Below are 23,056 nucleotides of genomic sequence, written 5' to 3' on the forward strand. Positions count from 1 at the left end.
TGAATAATTTAATATAGTAATTTATACGGAGAAATTATAAAAATAATAAAGAAGTTATATTTTGCTTTACTTTTACGTGTATAAAAATTTAAAGGGCTTGATACAATATTTTTCAATAAAAACTGTTTGTTACTATAAACTGTTATATAGAACTGAATTAATTTTAATGATTTACTTTAACAAAAAAAAAAAAAGTTATCATTTTGAATCCTTCTTTTGGCCAGGTAAAGGGTTAGATTTATAAAAAAAAAACTAAATGATAGGTAAAGACATGCATCTAAATAAAAAAAAATTATGCAGCTTTGATCATTTTTGATAAAGTTATTACAGTTAACAAATTTATAAGTTTTATACACTGGACTATAAGGAACTTTCATCAGAAACAAAAATATACTATTCTAAATCAACTTTTCGCGATGTTTTCAAATGTGCAATTAGACTTTTTCTATTACTTCTAAGTTTTAATATTATTAAGAAATAGTATTTACAAATAAAATAAAATAATTAAGAACAAAAAAAAATTGTATTAAATTAATACTGATTTTGATTATTAATATGTTAAAAATAAGGAAAATGACATATTTAACCTATTTTTTTAGTCGTTTAAAGTTGATTTTTGTAAATATTTATAATAAAAAAAAAAAATTATTTTACCATAACTTTAAGCTCAATTGTCAAGTTAGAAATTAATATCATCAAATAGAAAATTTTATGAGAATTAAAAAAATTGTATCGTTAAGATTGATATGCAGTCAGAAAGTTTTATAATTACTATTTATTGTAAATTTATCAGAAAAGCTTAATATTTTTTTGCATTTTTATCGTAATAGATAACTTAAATAGAAGTAATAGTAATAATTTCCTAGTAACTTTTGGTGATTGAAAAGATTCTGCAATTGAAATATTCAGAACTTAATTAATTTTAATGATTTACTTTAACTAAATGAACCAATCAAAACAAAGTTGTTAAAAAGATTTACTCAATTGAGCGTATAATAAAATTTGATTATAATTGTAAAAATCCACTATTAATTCAGGAGAAACTAACAATCATTTTTCATAGAACTGATTTATACAGCAAGATGTTACCAAAAAATTTGTAATATTATATTCTAGTAGTAGTACACACAAATACAGTAAAAAATTTATTATATTACAAAGTAAAATGATTTAATTTTGTAGTTGAAACCTATTGTATCAAATTATCATATAAAACTTGATTCGTCAATAAATACTTTGAAAACATTAGAAATGAATGATTTTAATTGTCTGTATGGAGATCATGTGATAAGTAACTGTTTAATTGATAAATTAGAATTTTTTTCAATTTTTGAGGGACATATCTTCAACGAGATACGAATTGTAGTAATTTGACGTATTGTTGAAAAAAGTAGGTCAAGTTAGAGCAGAGAAAATAAATGAGAGTCAAAAAAAAAATATCTTCACAGTTTTGCATCGAAGCTAAAAATTAAAATATAGTAAAATAATTTTATTATGAATAAAAAATTTCTCCTCGCGAGTGGCGACTACAGTGATGAGATCCTTGATCTTTATTGAAGTTATTGAATCTAAATGAGATAAAAATCAAAGTAGTTGAAAATATATTCTAACTTATTCTAAAAATAATTAAGAAAAAATGTATAAAATTCATTGCCATACGCGGGTTGGAACGTTGTATACCAAGCCGGTAAAACATAAGTTTTACCCCAGCACAGTGGGGTCGCGGTACAGTTGTGACGTGACATACTTGGATCAAGTATAATGATATCTGACAGTGATTAAAATCACTATCAAAAAAAAAAACGCTTCGATGCAAATATTTAAATAGTGTTTATAGCATTATAAAGTTAAAAATGTAAAAAATAAAATCGAGAATTTTCACACAAAAATAGCATTTGGTAGCTATTTTCACCAAGAAGATAAAATAAAGTCCGAAATTTTTTTTTTCTATGATAAAGTAAATTATATTANAGAAGATAAAATAAAGTCCGAAATTTTTTTTTTCTATGATAAAGTAAATTATATTAGCTTTAATTTAAGATATATATAAAAGTGTTACATTTCCCAAACATTTTCAAAAGTCAAGTTGAAAAAGTTAATTTTATGTGAAAAAGTTGTGATTTTAAATCCCCCCCGTGGGCAAGTAAAGGGTCAGTATAAAAAAAATATACCAAATGATAAGTAATGATATCATGCATCTATATAAAAAACAATTATATTGATTTGGTTATTTTTAAAAAAGTTACAGCAACTTTAAGTAAAAAAAAATTGAAAAAATTTCGAAAATTAGCGATTTTTAAATTTGTAATTTTTTTTTAGTATTCCCCCATTTACGTGGAACGAGAGAATTTTTTTCAATTTTTGAGGATTATGTCTTCGACTAGATACGATTTTTGATATTTTGACGTATCATTGAAAGAAATCGGTTCGGTGAGATCTGAGAAAAAGTGGAAACAGACACAAAAAAATATATATATATAAACACATCTTAGTAAAACCAATACCTTCTCAGCTTCGCATCGAAGGTAAAACAAAGTTGACACCCTTATCAGGCATAAGGAATGAACTTAAAAAGTATTACATAGTTTATAGTTCAAGAATAATGTGTAACTAAAGATAATCGAAAAAAAAAATGTTCAATTTATTATTTAATTTATTATTATTCTGTAAGTAATTGAGCGGGTTATGATAAAAAAATCACTCTGTATATCAATACATTAATTTGTGGTGTTGATTATAGTAGTTAAACTGGCAACGACCCATAGTGCGTACCACTATGTTTGGCTCATTTATTATTGATACCTCCTTGTTTTGTGTTTAACTATTGTGTTTACCGCCACCGAATGTGATTTGGATACGCGTTAGCTATTATACATGTATATTAACTCAAAAACTTGAAACTTTATCTTTGTATATCTATTAAATCAATAAAATTATGTTAAAAATTTAAATGCCATTTACTACTAAATTGAAAACATTTCAATTAATTAAAATAATGTGTACTCATTTAAAAATATAAAGTTGATATCCTTACTAGACATAAAGGTTGAATTTAATATGTATTACATAACTGATAGTTCAAGAAATGTGTAACTAGAAGTAATTTTTAAATTTCTTTTATTCTGTAATTAATTAATTACATTAAGTAGTTTATGCACAACTTAATCGGTTGTCCATAAACACTAAGTATGAATGAATGAAGTCAGCATGTTCGTGATATGATAGTGTTGTAAAACAAAAATAAGAAAGGGAAAAGATAATGATGGAAGGGAATGTTATAGGAGTATCGCAAAATAAGAACTATCCCTTTTCTCGAGGTGTGTTGTTCGAGGGTCACTTGCTATCTTAAATACATGCACAATAAATTAGGATGTTCTTACCTTAATCATATAATCCTTATTGATACAATAATTTACTCGTGGAACAATAAAGAAAGTATGAATTATAATAACCAATTTGTATAAAAAAATATCTTCGATTATTTTATTATTAAAAACACATAATAAAATAATAGTAAAGGAAAAACAAACAAAACTAAAAAAAATACATTTTAATTGGTTTAAAAGGCGAAAGAGCCGGACGATGATCGCGACGTGATCGTAAGTCGGTTGGATCGGAACAGGACGAGGACTATGTGCCCAGGGATATTCTTAATGTATTCCACGGATCCCCTTCCACAGATGTGTATGATTATCGTCCAGCTCTTATTGGGTTTTACATTTTTATGTTTCTTATGATACCTTATTGATCAGGGTTTTTGTAAGTGTTTTGAAGGAGCGGATGTTTGTGGCGTGATCGTGGGAGTAGTGTTTTAGAGGATAGACGGTGTTTATTGTGTTTTATATGTTATGTGAAAAGATATTGTGTTGTAAAAGAATTTCTATATGTGTTGAGAAGTGAATAAGAAGAAAACAGAAGACTAAATTGTTCATGTGTGTAGGGGCTATTACAACAATAGGGTTAAATTTTAGTAAAATTAGATGATAAATCATAAATTTCATTGATTTTAAATTTATATCCGAAAATATAAAGATGTAATACTTTTATATAAATTTTAAATAATTTTATACGTTAAATTCAATTATATAAATTTTAATGTTTAGTCTTCTTCAAGGATGAAAATTGTATTTTACCAGATTTCAATTGTTTGCAAACTATGTTATATTTTTATATTTAAATTAATTTAATTTATTTAAAATCTGTAAGTGCTTAAATTGAGTAATTATTTAAATATTCGAAAAATTTACGAATTATAAAAAAGCTTTATATTGATTTTTTTTTCACCTATCTAAATAATAAATTTATATTTATCGGTACCCAGCACTATTATTTAGCTTTCTTGTCATAAAAATTGATATTAAGAGAAACGACAGATAGATAGATAGAAATACAAATAAAATTATTTATAAAATTTTAAGAACATTTTATTGATAAATTATACACTTGGTTAAATTTTAAATTATTATTAGTATTTCTTTAAAATAGTTGCTTTTTATTCTAAATTATATTTTTTGGGAATAACTAAATAGTTAAAATTTAACTTTAATATATATAAATAATTTTTATTGACGTTCAGCATATAGTGTCATGATAATTATATTTGATTAATACAATTATTATTTGAATTGGTTACAATTTAAATATATTTTTTCGACAATAGATTTTTGTTTATCATAATTTTGACCTACAAAATAGTCTGATTTATTATATAAAAATGGAATTTATTCTAATATTAAAATTATTTATCACGTTAATCCGATATTATTGAATTTATATTGTCAGTACTAGACTATCATTATTGTTTCAGTAAAAATCAAATTAAAAATGAACTTCTATTTATTTTTGAGAATAATCTTTTGTTTTACGTGTATAATTACTATACCTACATTTTCAACTGCATTTCCCTGCTTCGACAAAGAATCTAACAACTATGATTCAGCAAAAGTATTTTCAAATATAATTATTATTTTAAACATTTTTTATTGTCATTTATTGACTTGGGATTTTCTTTTATAGGTATAATAAATTATGATGATCTGCTTATAAACTATAATGTATTCAGAACAGTTAATTACTTGTTAAACATTTCTCAAAACGTATTTTTTTTTCCTAATTTAAAATTTTTAGCATCCTTGCCATAAATATACTTATATACTCTACATACTATGAACAATAGATCAGTTAAAACATAAATATGGTCTAAGTATACAATTTTGTAGAATAATATACATTTTATACAAAATTTTTTAGACTTTTGAATATCTATCAATTTTAAAATACATATTAACAATTAAAATAATTATTTTGTAGTGTAATGGATCAAGCGAAGAAATTTATTTTTCAAAAGAGGTGAATTGTTAAATATAAATAAATGCTTTTTTAATTTAATTATAAGTATACAATTTTTTAGAGAAGAGTATATATATTATACTCACAGTATATAATATCTTTTAATTAATAAAATGAGAATGACCGATAACTTTTAAATATTTTTTTTGATGCCTAGGAAATAATGACTGCTTATGAGGCACAGAATAAATTATTTTTATGTTTAGGCATTTTTTTCATACTATTCCTTGTTTATATATAAAAATAAGTTCTTCTAAAATAATTAGTTTAATAGTTATTATAGGTCAATGTTTTTTTTAATTAAGTAATTTTTTAATAGTTAAGTTTGTTTTAATTTCAAAATCAAAAAAAGTTCAATTAAAATAACCCATGTTGATATAGATAATAAGAGTGAGATACAGGAGATTGAGAAAGATTAAAAATAATAATTATTTTATAATAATTTCACAATTTATAAAAATTCATAAATATTTATACTATTATACACAAAATCGCACTACATTACACACAACCAATGTCCCCAACACACAGTTTTAGTTAATATCAAATATATTAATAATTTATAATATTTTTCTATGTATTTTTATGGTCTATCTTAGAGAAAGAATAATTAATGTTTAGCAAACTATACAACCATTTTTAATTAAACATAAATTTAATTTTAAAATTAATAGCAAATTTTTGTATATTGAAATTTTTTAACTTTCATAGTTTATAAAAGTTCATATGTATGTCGTGTAAAATAAACAAGTAAAAACTCAATTATAACTCTGTCTCGGTATACATATTTGTGTAGTTGAAAATGATTTATTATATAAAAATGAAATTTATTCTATTATTAAAATTATTTATCACGTTAATCCGATATTGTTGAAATTATATTGTCAGTACTAGACTATCATTATTGTTTCAGTAAAAATCATATTAAAAATGAACTTCTATTTATTTTTGAGAATAATCTTTTGTTTTACGTGTATAATTACTATACCTACATTTTCAACTACATTTCCCTGCTCCGACGAAGAATCTAACAACTATGATTCAGCAAAAGTATTTTCAAATATAATTATTATTTTAAACATTTTTTATTGTCATTTATTGACTTGGGATTTTCTTTTATAGATATAATAAATTATGATGATCTGCTTATAAACTATAATGTATTCAGAACAGTTAATTACTTGTTAAAAATTTCTCAAAACGTTTTTTTTTCCTAATTTAAAATTTTTAGCGACCTTACTATAAATATACTTGATATACTCTACATACTATGAACAATAGATCAGTAAAAACATAAATATGGTCTAAGTATACAATTTTGTAGAATAATATACATTTTATATAAGATTATTTAGACTTTAAAATATCTATCAATTTTAAAAGACATTTTAACAATTAAAATAATTATTTTGTAGAGTAATGGATCAAGCGATGAAATTTATTTTTCAAATGAGGTAAATTGTTAAATATAAATAAATATTTTTTAATTTAATTATAAGTATACAATTTTTTAGAGAATATATATAAAATCTTTTAATTAATAAAATGGGACTGACCGATAACTTTTAAATTATTTTTATTTAACTTTTTTTTGATGACTGGAAAATAATGACTACACGTGAGGCACAGAATATATTATGTTGATGTTTAGGCATTTTGCTCTAAATTTCTCTTTGTCTATATACACACAAAATCGCACTATACTATTAAAAGTTCATATGTATGTCGTGTAAAATAAATAAGTAAAAACATAATTACAACTCTTTTTTGGTATATATATATTTGTGTAGTTGAAAATGTTTGATATAAAATTATTTACAGTTCTCAATATCTATAAATTTTTGAAGTAGTCATATTTTTAAATAAAATAATTATTTTGCAGGATGATGATGTTGATGTTGATGGTTTAAATTTATCCGATGTTTCATGGGAGGTGAGGTGTTATAGATATTTATAGTAACTCAAAATAAAAAGAAAAATATATATAATATATAGAAAGGGATAGAGTGAGTTACTATGGTTCATGAGGATAATGAATGTAATAGGAAAACATAATGATTTTTATATATTTATATAAAAATTATTCTGATTAATTGTCATATTCTTTAATACAAATAATACCACAAGTACTGAGAGCTATCAATTACAGATAGGATGTAGTCACTTTATGTGTCTACCCAGAGTAATATGATGGCTGTATATAAATCTCCAACTTGACTCCTGTAATAGATACTTGATCAATGATTTAACTCTGCTAATTAGCTCCGTACAAACATTAATGATTTACTTTAATAACTATTTTTATTTAGTGATCATTCAACCTTTCTTTGTCCCTACTTAAACTATGTATTTAAAAAAAATGATTAATTTTAAACTTTATTATTTTAATTAATATTAGTATTTAACTTAATGGAAGTACACTGCCAGATATTTAAGCCTTTTTTGGTCCCATTATATTCCTATTATATTAATTTTTATAGTTATATACATATGCAAAGGTGTCATAAACTCTATTCTTATCTCTTTATTAAATTGATTTGTGTTCTTTTTTACATTTTATCCCATAAAATTAATACTTAATTCTGAGAAATTATCAATGAATTAATTACAATATTAAACTTATGTGAAATATATCATCTATATGATAGTTTCGATAAATAATATAGTTTAACGCTTAACACATAATAGTAATTATGTTACTCATATGTAACAGTATGACATAATTTTAACTTGACAAATAATAATTATACTGGTATTATAGTTTGCTGCTTAACAGATAAGAATCGTAATGAGTTTAATGATACATTAAAATTAAATTTTTTTTTACATTGACGGACATTTTTTTTATAGTAAAACAATCTTTAAAGATTTAATTGTATATAAATTAAATGTTATCAGACGTTTCAAAACATTTTCAAATATTGAAGTAAAAAAAAAATTTTGTATGCATGAGTGACGTTTTTCAAATTTCTCGTTTATTACCCAGCAGTTAATAATCATAATAAGAGGTTAATGAATCATAATATAATATACAGAATTATTTTTTTAATTAAATTTTACACAGAAATTGTTTGATCTACATACTATATAAACACATACTAAAATACAATTCTGTTTTAGTGTACAATTTTGTTTAGTTAAATTTTTTTGATATAAAATTAGTTACAGTTTTAAATACCTATAAACTTTAGAGCAGTCATATTTAAAATAAAATAATGGTTTTATAGGATTGTGATTTGGATAATATTGAAACAGATTTATGGCATCTTTCCTTTGAGGTAAGTTATTACAGATAGTATAAAGAAATATATATTTTTTTATTAAATTACTACGAATATGTTGTTAAATCTACATACTATATAAGTTATTAAATGATTTGTAAAAATATATCATTAAAAACTAAAATACAGTTCTGTTTTTATATATAATTTTGTACAGATAAATATATTTGAAATAAATTCTAAATATCTCCAAGGTATTTAACTAGTCATATTTTCAAATAAATAAAAATTGTTAAATAGGATGAAGAAAAACCAATAGAATATGAACGATTCGATATATTCAATCCTTCAAATGAGGTAAGGTGTTACTTATATTATAAAAAAATATTTAATTACTGAGTATATAATTTCGTCAGTAAGAGTATGTATATTTTAGATTCACGTTACAGAAAATTTCCTAATTAATAAAATATATGGTTGATAACAACTTTTGAATTGGTAATTTTGGAGGAATATTTCAAAATAATGAGACGTAGGTTTTATAATTTTTGTGATTAATTATTTTGTGCTATAATATTACCTCAACTAATTATAAAAAAACATTATCTTCTAAAATAATACTTCAAAAGTAATTCTTGAATAGTAATTTTCTTAATTAGGTCCTTAAAAAATCCAAGTTTATATAGATTTAAGGAGTAAAAAAGAAAGGATAGAGCGAGATAAAAAAAAACATAATTAGACATAAAAAAATTTATACATACTCAAAATAATAAAACCAATTACAGTGAGAGGTGGCACAGTTAGGATGTGGCATAGTTTGGTCCAGTATAGATGACATCTAACAGTGATTAAAATTACTATCACAAAAACGTTTCGATGCAAAGCTGTAGATATTTTAATATATGTGTGTTTAATTTTAAAAAATTGTTGGATTTTTTCAAAAGCTACATAATCCCCTATTCTCTTATTTATATCCTGATTACAAGTTTTATTATATATATATATATATATTAATAAAATATCAATAGTACTTATCTTAAAAAAAAATATAATAATCCATACATTTTTCAAAAAGTTGGAACATTATAAAGTTAAAAATATAAGAAAGAATTTTTTTACAAAAATCGTATTTTTTTTATTAACTTTGAAGACTGTTTTCACCATGAAAACAAAATAAAGTCGGAAATTTTTTTTTTTAATATTAATATACAGGGTGGCCCACCACTCACTGACAACTTAAATAACTTTTGATCCAGTTAATATTTTTAGTTGATTTTTTTTTTAAATAATAGTTATACGTTAGGTCTATAGCTATATCTCAATAATTAATTTTTTTACATTTTATTAAAAATATTAATTATTTTTAAAATTTTAAATAAAAAGTAAAAAAAAATCTAAGATAGCTATTTTGTAGAGTAGAATTTAAGAAAAATTTTAGTAAAAAAATATCTTATTAATATTCAGTAGTAAATATTCTGTAGCGTTTTGAAGTTTGTGAAAATTTGAATTTTCATGTACTATTTTACGGTATTAAACATTGAAATACGTATTGAGAAAAGGACAGAAGAAAACGCTATCTTTTCAATATACTTTTGAATGAGAGTGATAAGTAATAATTGCCTTATCTAATTTCTTATCATGGTATTTATGCCAAGTTTGTAATGTATACACACTATCATCATATGTATACACAGTAATCATGAAAAGATAGCGTTTTCTTCTGTCCTTTTCTCAATACGTATTTCAATGTTTAATACCGTAAAATAGTACATGAAAATTCAAATTTTCACAAACTTCAAAACGCTACAGAATATTTACTACTGAATATTAATAAGATATTTTTTTACTAAAATTTTTCTTAAATTCTACTCTACAAAATAGCTATCTTAAATTTTTTTTTTACATTTTATTTAAAATTTAAAAATAATTAATATTTTTAATAAAATGTAAAAAAATTAATTATTGAGATATAGCTATAGACCTAACGTATAACTATTATTTAAAAAAAAAATCAACTGAAAATATTAACTGGATCAAAAGTTATTTAAGTTGTCAGTGAGTGGTGGGCCACCCTGTATATTACATAAGCTTTAATTAAAGATATACATATAAAAGTGCCAGAGTTTCCGAAACACTCTTAAAAATTAAGTTGCAAAAGTTCTATACTTTCAATATTCATTTTTAAGTTTTAAACCCCCCTGTATATGGGTAAATGGTCCGATTTAAAGAAAAAGTATGTCAAATGAAATATGTTTATAAATACTAATTCTTATTACAAAATTGAAAAATATACATTTTTTAAAAAGTTATATAAATATATAGTTAAACATGTAAAACATAAAAACGAGTATTTATATAATAATAGCATTTGGTAGCTATTTTCACAATGAAGACAAAATAGTCCGACATTTTTTTTTAACATAATAAAGACTATTACATTAGATTTAATTTAAGGTATATATAAAAGTGTCAGATTTTCTAGAACACCTTCAAGAGTTAAGTTGATAAAGTTAATTTTTTGTGAAAAAGTTGTCATTTTCAATCCTCTCCTGTGAGTAGGTAAAGAGTCAGATTTATAAAAAAATATATACCAAATGATCGATAAAGACATCATACATGTATAAAAAAACAATTTACACTGATTTATTATGGCAGTTTTAAATAGAATAAATTGAAAAAATTAGCGAATTTTAAATTTATAATGTCTTTGACTAGATATAATTTATGATCTTTTGACGTATCTGAAATAAATCGGTTCGGTGAGAGCTAAGCAAATGTGTTAACAGACACAAAAAAAACACATCATAAACTATTCGTAAAACTAATACCTTCTCAGAATCACATTAAAAATGATTAAATTTTTTGTATTTTTGAAGATAAAGTGTGATCTAGTAAATAAATCTCTTTGTATGTAATTAAATAAAGCAAAAAAATTTATCTTCGAAATTACTTTGTTTTATAAGTAATTAAAATAATTATGAAACTGATCACACTATATAAAAAAAACCTTGTAAAGGTATATAAACATATATCTTAAATTCATTTTTAATTAATATAAACATTTATTAATTATTTTATTTATTATTACAATCCTAAAATTAACTTAATATTGATTTTTGTTAGATAAATTATCCCTTATCATTTTATCTTTCACAAATAAATGCAAAAAAATTTGCTGTTCATTCTGATGTTAAGGGTAGAATTAGTATTAAAAAAATGATAGATATAGGACCCGAATTTGAAGAAGATCCAACTGAATACCAAAAATACATTGCAGGGAACATTGTTTCAGGTAATTCAGATTTAACTTTTTAAATTTATTATTTATTGAGGAGTATAACAGATCTAATAGATGAATCTTATATATTTGATTACAATTAACATTTCGCTGATTTCTTATACATTACTGTTCTCGAAATGGATTCTTATATTACCTTGAAACTTGTTTCACTATATCTATAAGCTTACCTATAGAAATAATTAAATATAATTGTCGATCTATAATAATACCATGCATAAAAGTTATTAAAATAGTTCATTGTAGTTTTAATACATGGAGTTAATATATATGTAACGCGATTGGAGTATGCATAATAAATATACAACAGCACCCCCACTCTATACATTAAACAATTGTAATTCAAAAAGTATTTTTATTTTTTTTATTTTATAGAAATATACAATCTGTACAATGAGCACAAGAAGCATATATGATAAGAGTAGAATAATTTACATTAATATATTTTGATGGGAGAAACCACTCATTAGTAACACATCCCATATTTTTTTTTATTTTTATTTCTAAAATTTTTATTGTATATTTTCATTGGACTTAATTATATTAATATTAATTGATGTTATTAGAAAGGAGATCATGGCACCACTTACGTTTTAAACGTCTGAGTGGATTTTCTGGTAGGAAAATGTTGAGAGGTTTTTTATTAAGGGATTAGAGTGGGAGAGTAATTTAATGGGGAATCTTTTATAGTAGGAGATGGCTTTTTCATGAACTGTTTTTATGTTAAGGACGTTATGGAGTGTATAATTAGAGATATATGAAAGTGTATTGATTAGTTTTCTTAGGATACATTTTGAAAGCATTGAATTTAATTGATATTGGGTTTTTTAACATTGTCCCATAACTGAAGGCCGTAAGTCCATATAAGTTTTAAAAGAGATTTATAAATTAGAATTTTAATATTAATGTTTGAAAATTTATTGTTTATGATTAATTATTTGAGTAACCGCAGACGGCTATTTAAAGACGAGCATTTAATTTTAATGTGCTGAGCCCACTTGAGCCGTTTATCTAGTGTGAGACCGAAATAATTAACAAAGGAAGAGGAGGGGATTTGTATTCCATATAGGTATAGATATTAAAAAGGATTGGAGATAGGATACCTCCTTATAAAACATCCGAATTTATAGAGGCTATATCAGATACAGAAGAACCAAGACGAATTTGGAAAAAGAGATCTATTAAATAGGATTTAAAAACAGTTTAAAGTAGTTAGAGGGATACAAATTTTTTTTTAATTTATATAAGAGGCTATCGTCTTATACCCTATCAAAGGCTTGTAAGATGTTAAGAAACGCCCTTGTGCAATATAACTTTTTCTAAAGCGAGTACGATATTGCTACTCTATGGAATTAATATATAGTGGAGTGAGAACCCCTAAAATCAAATTGAGAATTAGGCGATATGTTATTGACAGAGTGACAGGGAAGTATTCTTTTAAGTAATAATTTTTCAAAAAATTATGCAAAGAACGGTAAAAGATTTATTGGTCTGAAGGATGTTGGCAGGTGAGGGAGTTTATTGAGTTTAGGAACTAATATAATAGTCGAGAATTTCCATTATAGAGGGAAATAATAAAATCTAATGATTGAATTAAATCTATGTGTTAAATGGATAATAGGTTTTTTTGGAAGGCATTTTGTACCCACAGCCGTTATAAGGTCAAAACTAAGAGATTCGTTGGAAGGATAATTAGGAATTGTGAATTTGACGTTATTTGGTTTAAAGCATTTAACTGGAAGATAGAGTGGTAAAGGTGCGCCAAGGTATGTCATTACAGACCTAGTCATTTCAGGTGAGTGTATATTCGGTTGAGATTTAAAAGTATCAGCTTGGTGTTCTTTGAATAACTCGGCCTTTTCCAAGTCGGAGATAGCTAGACTGACGTTGGTTTTTTTTATTGGGAGATTAGTTGATTTATATCTAAGAGCTTATTTAGTAGCTCTTCATAGGCTACCATTGTAAAATGTTAGCTACATAAGTAATTTTTATAGGAGTTGGTTTTGTGTTGAGCAAGCATTTTTTTAAGTTTATTTGCTAACTTATTATATAAGTGTTTATGTTACGGAAATATAGTTCGTTGGAATAAAACTCTAGCTCTATGTTTATTGTAATAAACCAAAAAGAAAAAGAAATTAAAATGAAAAAAACTAGAAAAGTAGAAAAGTAAAATAATAAAAGATTATAAGATGGTAGGTAGGTTTATGGGGAATGAATAATGGAGGATAAAAATGGTGGTGATGTGGATTTTACTATTGAAGGTGTGAATGCTTATATTATACCAAAAGAAAATCTGAGGGTTGATTCTTAGTCAGACTAAAGATATAATATAGCGTATGTATGGCCGAATAATAATAAAAATTATTAAATTTGGTTAATAAATGGCGGAGTAACACATGTTTAAATGTGGCAAGATATGTAAGGGTGCAAAGAATATAATAATATGAATAAAGAAGAATTCAGAGGGGTGAATAAACGGAGTTTAAATACATGAGGGTAATGATCAAATAAATAAAAATGCACACAAACGTTGTGACAAAAATAATGAACTGATCTCGGGGTTGAACAATATTTATTAAATGAAGTCAATTATCCTACCAAACTTTATTACCTATCTTAATGGTTACGCAACANCCTATCTTAATGGTTTATTACGCAATAGAGTATTTATAATTTGAAAGCGAGAATTTAAATTTGTACTTACCTTGTATCCCACGTAGTGTAATGCTTATTTTAGACAATCCAATGTTAATTATGAGTTCACACTATATTTCACACGTTGTACACTTTGAGTTCGACAGTAAATATGACCGTTTGAGAATAAAGCGTTTAATTATAAATAATGCGAAACCGTTACACAAAATCTATGACTGTATTATTATATGCAAGAGATTCTATACACTCTATATTTTTATAATTATAATCAAATAATGTATCTTTAGTTGACTTTGTAGAATGAGTATATTGCTTGAGAGATTATATTTTATTGAGAGATCGACACCAATATTTCTTAAATTTTCCTCTGGCCTGGCCTAAACAAGATTCAGAAATATTTATATCTATGTAAAAGATTTGTCAAGGCGGAATTGTGGTGGCCCAATGTGTCCCGGTGCTAAAATAAAACACCTTGAAAGGATGCGGCACAATAATCACCAAGACAAAAATTAAACACTAAAAACATATATTTGTAAGTTTCTCTGTGCTGTCTGCCGGCGCGATGTTCGTTAAAACAAAGACATTAAACCACAGAAGATTAGCTACCCAATACACATAGGCTTACAAATATATTCTAACCTAACACACCTAACTTTAAAAATCTTTAATTGCAACCTTTACTCTGTCTGCCGGCGCGATGTTCGTTAGAACAAAGACATTAAACCACAAAAGATTAGCTACCCAATAAGTATAGAGTTGCAATACACTTAGTCATATAATAAATATTTATCATTAACTGAGAAAATTAGAGTTGATTCGATTTTATTATATATATAAAAAAATGTTTTGTTTTAAAATATTAATTGACATTTATTTCCATGGTAAAATAAAACATTATTATTTAATGAACAATTTAAATTAAAATAAAAGATTCACCAAAACAAAATTCACTTTAAAATCTCTAAGTGTCATTTAGTTTTAAAGAAAAATATTCTAAGTCCAAATAAATTAAAAAATAGACTAAGTCCCAGAGAGTAAGAATCTTGAATAGAGTGTCGCAGATTTTGTGTATTTTAATCGCCAAAAGAACTGATTTTAATAGGAAAAAATGGGTTTTTATAGTAGACGAGTTTCCTGTTGCGATCCCTAGTGTGATCTTAGAAACTGTAGATCTTAATTAATTGTTAAATGTGATTGGCTGGAGTTAATTAAAAAACCCGAACATGAGCGTTACTTTGAATCTGTACGATAATCAGATTTAATTGCCTGATTTATTGATATTTTAAGTTTTAAATAAGGGAACTCTGTTTTGGTGATCTTGTGAATTCACAATATACATGTACAAAAGATAACATAATATAATATTTTAATATTATAAGTAATAATATAATATTACATTATCAGATATTAATTTTCTTATTAGATCTGGTAAAACAACTGTTTTGTATTGGGAGATGTTATGTCTTCAGTAGCCATCCAAGCAGCTATTTGAATGATATTAGTGAGATTTTTTACAGCTTTTTTTATGTCCTCAGTATATTTAAGTTTTGAGCTTGGTTTAATTTTCTGATTAACAAGATTTTGAAACATATATCGATCTGCGTTTACTTAAAATAACTTGGGATGACTTATATGAGTTTGCAGAGTTGAATTAATGGTAAGTAGAACTGATGAATGATCAAAGTTGAGCTCAAGGATATTGTCTATAGTGTAATTTAACTTATTCAGTATTTTTGTTATAAAAATGTCAAGTAGGTCTGAATTTTTACAATGGGACGAAGGCGAATATGTATGACCTGGAGGAGCAAGAATATTTAATTTTTTTAATGACACAAAATTATGTAGAACAAGACCACGGGGTTATTTGAGCGACAGCTCCAAATTTGGTGATTGGCATTGAAGTCGCCACCGAAAATGAAATTACCTTTCAAAGTGTTAAAATAGTTGTTGAAATCATGTTCGTGACATTATGTTTGGGAGGAGAGTACAATGCAGCAATAGTAAATGAAGTATTTTTCAGTTAAGGATATGGAACAGGATTGTATATAATCTTGGGAATAATTGGGAAGAGGTATGAATTGAATAGAATATCTAATAAAAATAACTACTCCTCTATGAGCAGTGTTGTCTAGATCGTTGCATTTGAATTATTTATAACCAGGGATGAAAACATTTAAGTATTCTGTAAAATGAGTTTCTGTTATAAGTGCAATGTCTGTGCATTTAATATGACGGACAGTTTGTAGTTCATTAATGTGATTTTTAAGCTATTAGCATTAAACTGAAGAATTAGTAATGAATTTTTTGTAAAAGACTGACTAGTCATTTTTCTTGTCGAGCAAAATGGAGATAAATTTTGTTAAGAGAGATATAAGGGGATTGATTAGAGACTTACGGTCTTCAAGAAAAGTTGAAATGACTATTAATATCTAACGATGGTGGAGGAATTTGACTATTAATATTATTGGAAGTAATTTGAGAAATGTGTGGTTAATATTAAAGAAATCTTTTAATGAGTGGTTGTCTTGTTGTACATTAAAATTATTACTTTTAAGATTATCATACAAAAAGTTATTTTTATGTGTAGATTTTTTTCGTTGTTGAAAATCTCTGTAAACTCAACATCTTTTGTTATTGACTGGGTAGCTACTTGAGCACAGTGTAAATTTTTGGAGGTTGTTTCAAGGCTTTGAGCAGTTAGACGAAATATGATTGGCGCCAAAACGCACACATTTCAGTGGGTAACCACATTCGTCTTTTGTGTGTCCATAGTCTTGACAATTTATATATTGGCTTATTGTTTTGCGTTTGTACGGCTCTTCAACATTAATCTTTGTAAGTAATAAGAAGGCTAAGTCATATATTTTTTCGATTTATCATTTGGTTCTAAGTCAAAAAAGAAGAGTTGTAAGGGATTTTTACCAAATTTTTTGATAACGTTGGTTACTTGCCTAACTTCAAAAAGTCTAATTTCAAGTTTATATTTTAATGTTTCCACCGAAATAGTAGGATGTAAATTACGGATCACTACGCGTAAAGGCTTGTCTTCTTTTTACTGATAGGCGTGAAATTCCGCTTTCTGTTCTTTTAAAACCCGGACTAGTGCTCTATACGAATCTGGAATTTTTGTATGTATTTTAAGGCGATCTACTGTTGATTTACATATGAAATTGTCCACTCCAATCCATTCAATACGAACCGTGCAAAGATCAGTGAAGTTTTCCACGCCTTTTATGAAAATAGGGAGAGGGATTTTATTGGTTATTCCGAATTACTTTCAGGGGGGTCCTGATTATGTGTGATTTCAACATCATTTTCATTATTAAGTATTTTATAGCGGTTTATAGAGTGAAATAGTTAAATACTTTTTTTGTTAGAAGTGGTTAGGCGTGGCGAACCAGGATTTGAATTTTAAGAAGTAGAATGATGCCTTTTATGGGAAATCTTTTTCCAGCCATCAGCACTATTATTCAATACAATCGGGGAGAGCTGATTAATTTAGTTATTATTACGGTCAATTTGATTGTCAACTCTGTTAGTAGTTATAAACATGACGGCAACGGTAATTTAGATAAGAGGCCGTCGTGCGACAGCCCATCGAGATAAGTACCACAGGCATTGACGTGTGGAAAACCGATATAGTACTGCTTTACGTTATATCTATTTAAATAATATAACAGTTTTTTTAATTTTTTTAACTTACGTTTTCGTTTTTTATATGCAATCCATAGAATAGACAATCTGTGGTATAAGACTGTTACATTTTTACAATTTAAACTTAATTAGATTAGTATACTACTATAACGGAAGAAAAAAAAGACTTATCGTAAAAATGCCCGTGTATTCAACGACTGCTACCGCGCAACTACATGAAAATTTAAAAAAAATTATAGCGAAATGATAATTACAAAATATGCGAATTTTTAATTAGATTGTCGAATCTAGTGAATTATTTATATGAATTATAGAACTCTGTGACTAGAAAATTAAAAACAATCGTTAATTTAAAATAATACCTAGCATGAAGTCTTAAGTTTTTTCAAACATTTTAATTGTACTGGAATATTATAATCATTATATCGTATAATTTATATCAGGAAACATAAACATAATGTAATTAATTTATCAAGATATGATACGAAGATATCAAGCTAAGATATGAATGTTAATTTATAATACCTCTACAAGATGAACTTTAATAATTTCATTTTATATCTACTTGTATTTATTGTTTTAAAACCTCGGACTCTACAATCCTGATAGTAGTTCACGAATGGACCAAATCCCTAAATATCCAATGTCATTAAATGGTCAATCTACCTATATACACTCACATCATATATGCTTATTTTTATTACTATATTGCAATAAAAATCGTACTTTTTGAAAATTTTCTATTCTTATATAATATATAATCTATACACTATATCACATAATTAAATCTAAAATTAGTGGTTTCCATGAAAGAAAATTAAAGTTAAAGGGTATAAGAATTTATTAAACTATAAATTATTGTTAAATGTTATGAGTCAAACGTATTCTTCCTTACAATTATATGAAATTTTCAATTGATTTCAAGAAAATGATTGTCTAATGATTAATCGATCAACCTCTACAATCACCCTTATAGTATTAGATTTGTCAAGGAACGAAATAGTATTAGTTTCTATTAAAGCTCTATTTTTATTGTTTTTCAAAAATGAATATACTATATTAATATAAATGTTTCGGTATTTCCTTAGATGATGTATGGATGCCTGTCAATTCAATTTTTATATCATTATTCAAAAAATTGAGAAAGTTTGAAATTAAATTTAACGAGGACCTTCTTATTGGTGACACAAATAAGAACGACACCGNAAAAAAAAAAACGTGTAAATTTTATAATTTCGTAAAATATTTTATACTTTTTTATTAATATTTTATAATAATAAAAAATAAGAGTTAAGTAATAATACAATTTTATTTAGACAGTAATCTCAATTTCACAAAGTTCCTTTATAATATAATCAAAACAAAACTGAAAACTGAAAAATAAATATTTTTTATTAATCCATTATTCTGCATTATAGAATAATGGATATTGTAAAATAAAATCGACTCCCCTTACCAAATACAAAAAATTACATAAAATGGTATACAGTGATTCATTTGTCGTTAAACACTAAATTTCTCCTAAAATAATTTAATTAAAAAAAATAATTAAAATATTATATTTTAGAATAAATAAATTTTGATTTTATTCAGTATGATTTCTTCTCAATTTGTAAGTCGTCAAATACTTTTTATGTCAATCACTTGTGCTTTATTATGATCCCTTTATTTTTTATAAGACAACATACATATTTAAATAGCTTATATAATAAAAAATTATCTAATTAAAGAAATAACTGATCGATGATAANAATAGCTTATATAATAAAAAATTATCTAATTAAAGAAATAACTGATCGATGATAACATACGCAGTGGACGAAAGTTACTAATTTTATAAAATGTGGACTGGAATTCACATGTGGGTTGTATTTTTATTATATCTCTGCCACGCTACACTTTCAAAAAAGGTATAAAAATATGCATAAGTTGTAAAGTAATGATTCTAAAGTTATTATCAACCAGTAATTTTTTTAGTTAAATAATTTTCTATTATATAAAAATATCATAAATATTGTTCTAACATTTAAAGATGTCCAATCTAAATTTTTAAATCTTATGTTTAATGACTTGGCATGCAAACTGTTACATTCTTTATTCCTATATATTATTTTAAGACTACTGGCTCTTGTGAAAATATAGTATATTTACAATTTTTTTATTTCAGAGATGATAGAACACTTTTACGATGATATTGGAGATACTAAATATGTTATTTGGACTTTTGATAAAGATGAAGATGACTATGTTAAGAAATATAGTTCAAATACGCAAGATGATACGCACGATCATAAGCTTTTTTTACTTGGTTTTGATGTTTTTAAACGTATCAAAAGTGATATTAAGTAAATTAACACAACATAATATTAATGTTATGTTGTTTCAATTTTATTATACGAATAAATTGTTTATACAATTTTTAAGACTAATTTTTTCAATTTATGTACTTATTTATTACTTTTGTTTTTTCACTTCTCTATACAAATTTGGAAAAAAATTTATTTTTTTCTTATGTTAAACAATAAATTTCCTGTAGTTGATATCTATTTTTAACTCTTTCTCTGTTTTGAAAAAATAAAATTATAAGAATACATCTATCTATTTTGTTGAATATATATCCTTCTGAGATAGTATATTTTATTGAGAGATCGACACCAATACTTTTAAAGCTTCTATCAAATATTTTTATAAATGTAAAAATTATATCGAGGCGATATTATGGTGGCCTAATGTGTCCCGGCCTTGACGCCTTGAAAGAATGCGGCACAATAATCATCAAGACAAAATTTAAACACTAAAAATACATACGTAAGTTTCTTTACGTTATCTGCTAAAGCAATGTTCGTTAGAACAATGACATTACCAACTAAACCAGATACTTAATAAGTATAGAGTAGGGCGTTCATTAAAATAATAACAAAAATAGACATTTCANATTTTACACTAAATAATAATATAAAATTATAATCAAACTGTAGTATAATTATTAACACATGTACTAAATGTCACATATATATGAATAAAGCAATAAATCATTTAAGGAATGTTTCCCTTTTTGGGTAATAAAAATAACTACTTATCAACACATGTTTAAAACCAGTCCCCTACAATTCATTAACTACGCCCATGGCAGGGTTTCTATCACAATTAACCAATCACAAATAATTATCCAACATCTTAGGAATTTCAATAGAGATCGCTGGCTTACTTCATCCGGCGTATAAAAACCCATTTTTTCTCGTAAAAAAGCGCTTTTTGCTGCTCCTGCTCTTCTTCTGGGACCTCTGACGACTTCGGACGACCTCTCTTCTAAGTGGTGAACATTGTCTTAGATGATTTATTAATATTTTACACAGGAACAAGTTTTTATTTATTTTATTATCACCTAATATTCTCACGACAAATAGACATTATATCTATTTATATATAAAGGTTTTAAATATTATTATGCCCTTCATTTCTGGACAGCCTCAAATGTGCCGAAAAGAGTGAAGAAGCGTAATTTTATTTATACAGGCATAATAGCCTTATACATTATCGTATATTCATAATAAAGCTTATTGTGCCCTACATTTATGAACAGCCTTAAATGTGCCGAACTAAATGAAGAAGCATAATTTGTGATTAGAATTAACTAGTTTTAGTAGTAGTACTTTATGCCTGTGTACCCGCCAGCCTTAAGGGACTATGCCAATTACCTTTCGGTAACGTGTAGGCAGTTGAGGTACAGAGTAGTACTAAACTTATAAAAAGAGTATTTTTGAAGTGCGCTATATCCGTCGACAAGCCAGTTCTAGAGCTAGTAGTCCGGGTAGAGTTCATCATAAAATATATAGTCCGTAAGATAGGAAACTACATCTTGGAAATATTCTCTGCGTGTGTACCCGCCAGCCATAAAGGACTATGCCAATTACCTTTCGGTAACGTGTAGGCAGTTGACGTAAAGGATAGTAAAAGATGTATTGAAATAATATTTAAAATATATTAGCGAGGTAACTGTGTCCGCGCCAGCCAAGGCTTTACGCTGAGAAACGCTGGGCCACCACAGTCTTGTTAATTATATTTTGACTAGTTCAGAGTAAATTTTAAGAATATCGATATCGACTGTAGGGAATTCATCGCAAATATTATTAGTAAAAACATAGTATAATATAATAGGAATTTAAAGAAAATAAATAAAAAAAAAGGGGTAACAAATTATAATAGACGCAGGTCCCATTATAGAGAATCCTTTTTCTAAGTCTTATATACACAGAGATACTAATTTATCGAAATAAACGCAAACAGTATAAACGACAGTTAACACTGAAAGAAGAAATCACCATAAAACCAACTCAATCAATTACTAAAGGAAATAAAGGTAAGTGCGAATATTTATTTGCATGTTTTACTTCTAAAAAAAAACACGTAATAAACAAAAATAGGAATAAATGAGGTAGGGATATTTTATTATTTAATAAATAAATATAGTTAGACCCCGAGATACGAATTCATTAATACCATCTTTACCCCCTTAAACCTTTCTTTTTTTTTTGTTTATTACATCATAAGAACGAAAGTAATCATTAAATGCTGCTTCGTATATTTTATTCTGTTCAAATTCTTTTACAATATGTGATATCACTTCATTATCTAAGGTAATACCAACAATTTCTATTATTCAGAGCATAAAGTAATTTTATTTTGCTTTTTAACAAATCAAAGAATAATTGTACTAAAAAATTCAAAATATAATTTTTTAGTAATTTTGGAAAAAACGACTTAATTACAATTTTTTCTAATTTTATGCTAATTCATGTAAATAAAAAAATGTTTTAATAATTATAACATTTATAAAAAGTATTATATTATAACTTGACAACCCATTCAAATATTAACT

The 23,056-nt window shown here is 25.4% G+C and overlaps 1 protein-coding gene across 1 annotated transcript in view; it reads left to right on the top strand.

Moving 5' to 3' along the window:
- LOC126896229 (uncharacterized) overlaps positions 1–20,526 on the top strand; it is a 52,530-nt gene extending 32,004 nt beyond the window's left edge. Inside the window, exons 3-10 of the mRNA XM_050668839.1 lie at positions 6,765–6,803; positions 7,232–7,282; positions 8,577–8,627; positions 8,871–8,927; positions 11,694–11,862; positions 19,266–19,397; positions 19,494–19,496; positions 20,345–20,526. Of these exons, the coding sequence (XP_050524796.1) occupies positions 6,765–6,803; positions 7,232–7,282; positions 8,577–8,627; positions 8,871–8,927; positions 11,694–11,862; positions 19,266–19,397; positions 19,494–19,496; positions 20,345–20,526 (684 nt within the window). The remainder of the gene's footprint in view (positions 1–6,764; positions 6,804–7,231; positions 7,283–8,576; positions 8,628–8,870; positions 8,928–11,693; positions 11,863–19,265; positions 19,398–19,493; positions 19,497–20,344) is intronic.
- The last annotated feature ends 2,530 nt before the right edge of the window (positions 20,527–23,056 follow it).

The sequence above is a fragment of the Daktulosphaira vitifoliae genome, unplaced genomic scaffold (genome assembly GCF_025091365.1).
Source record: "Daktulosphaira vitifoliae isolate Bord-2020 unplaced genomic scaffold, ASM2509136v1 Scaffold_1, whole genome shotgun sequence".
Taxonomy (NCBI): Eukaryota; Metazoa; Arthropoda; class Insecta; order Hemiptera; family Phylloxeridae; genus Daktulosphaira; species Daktulosphaira vitifoliae.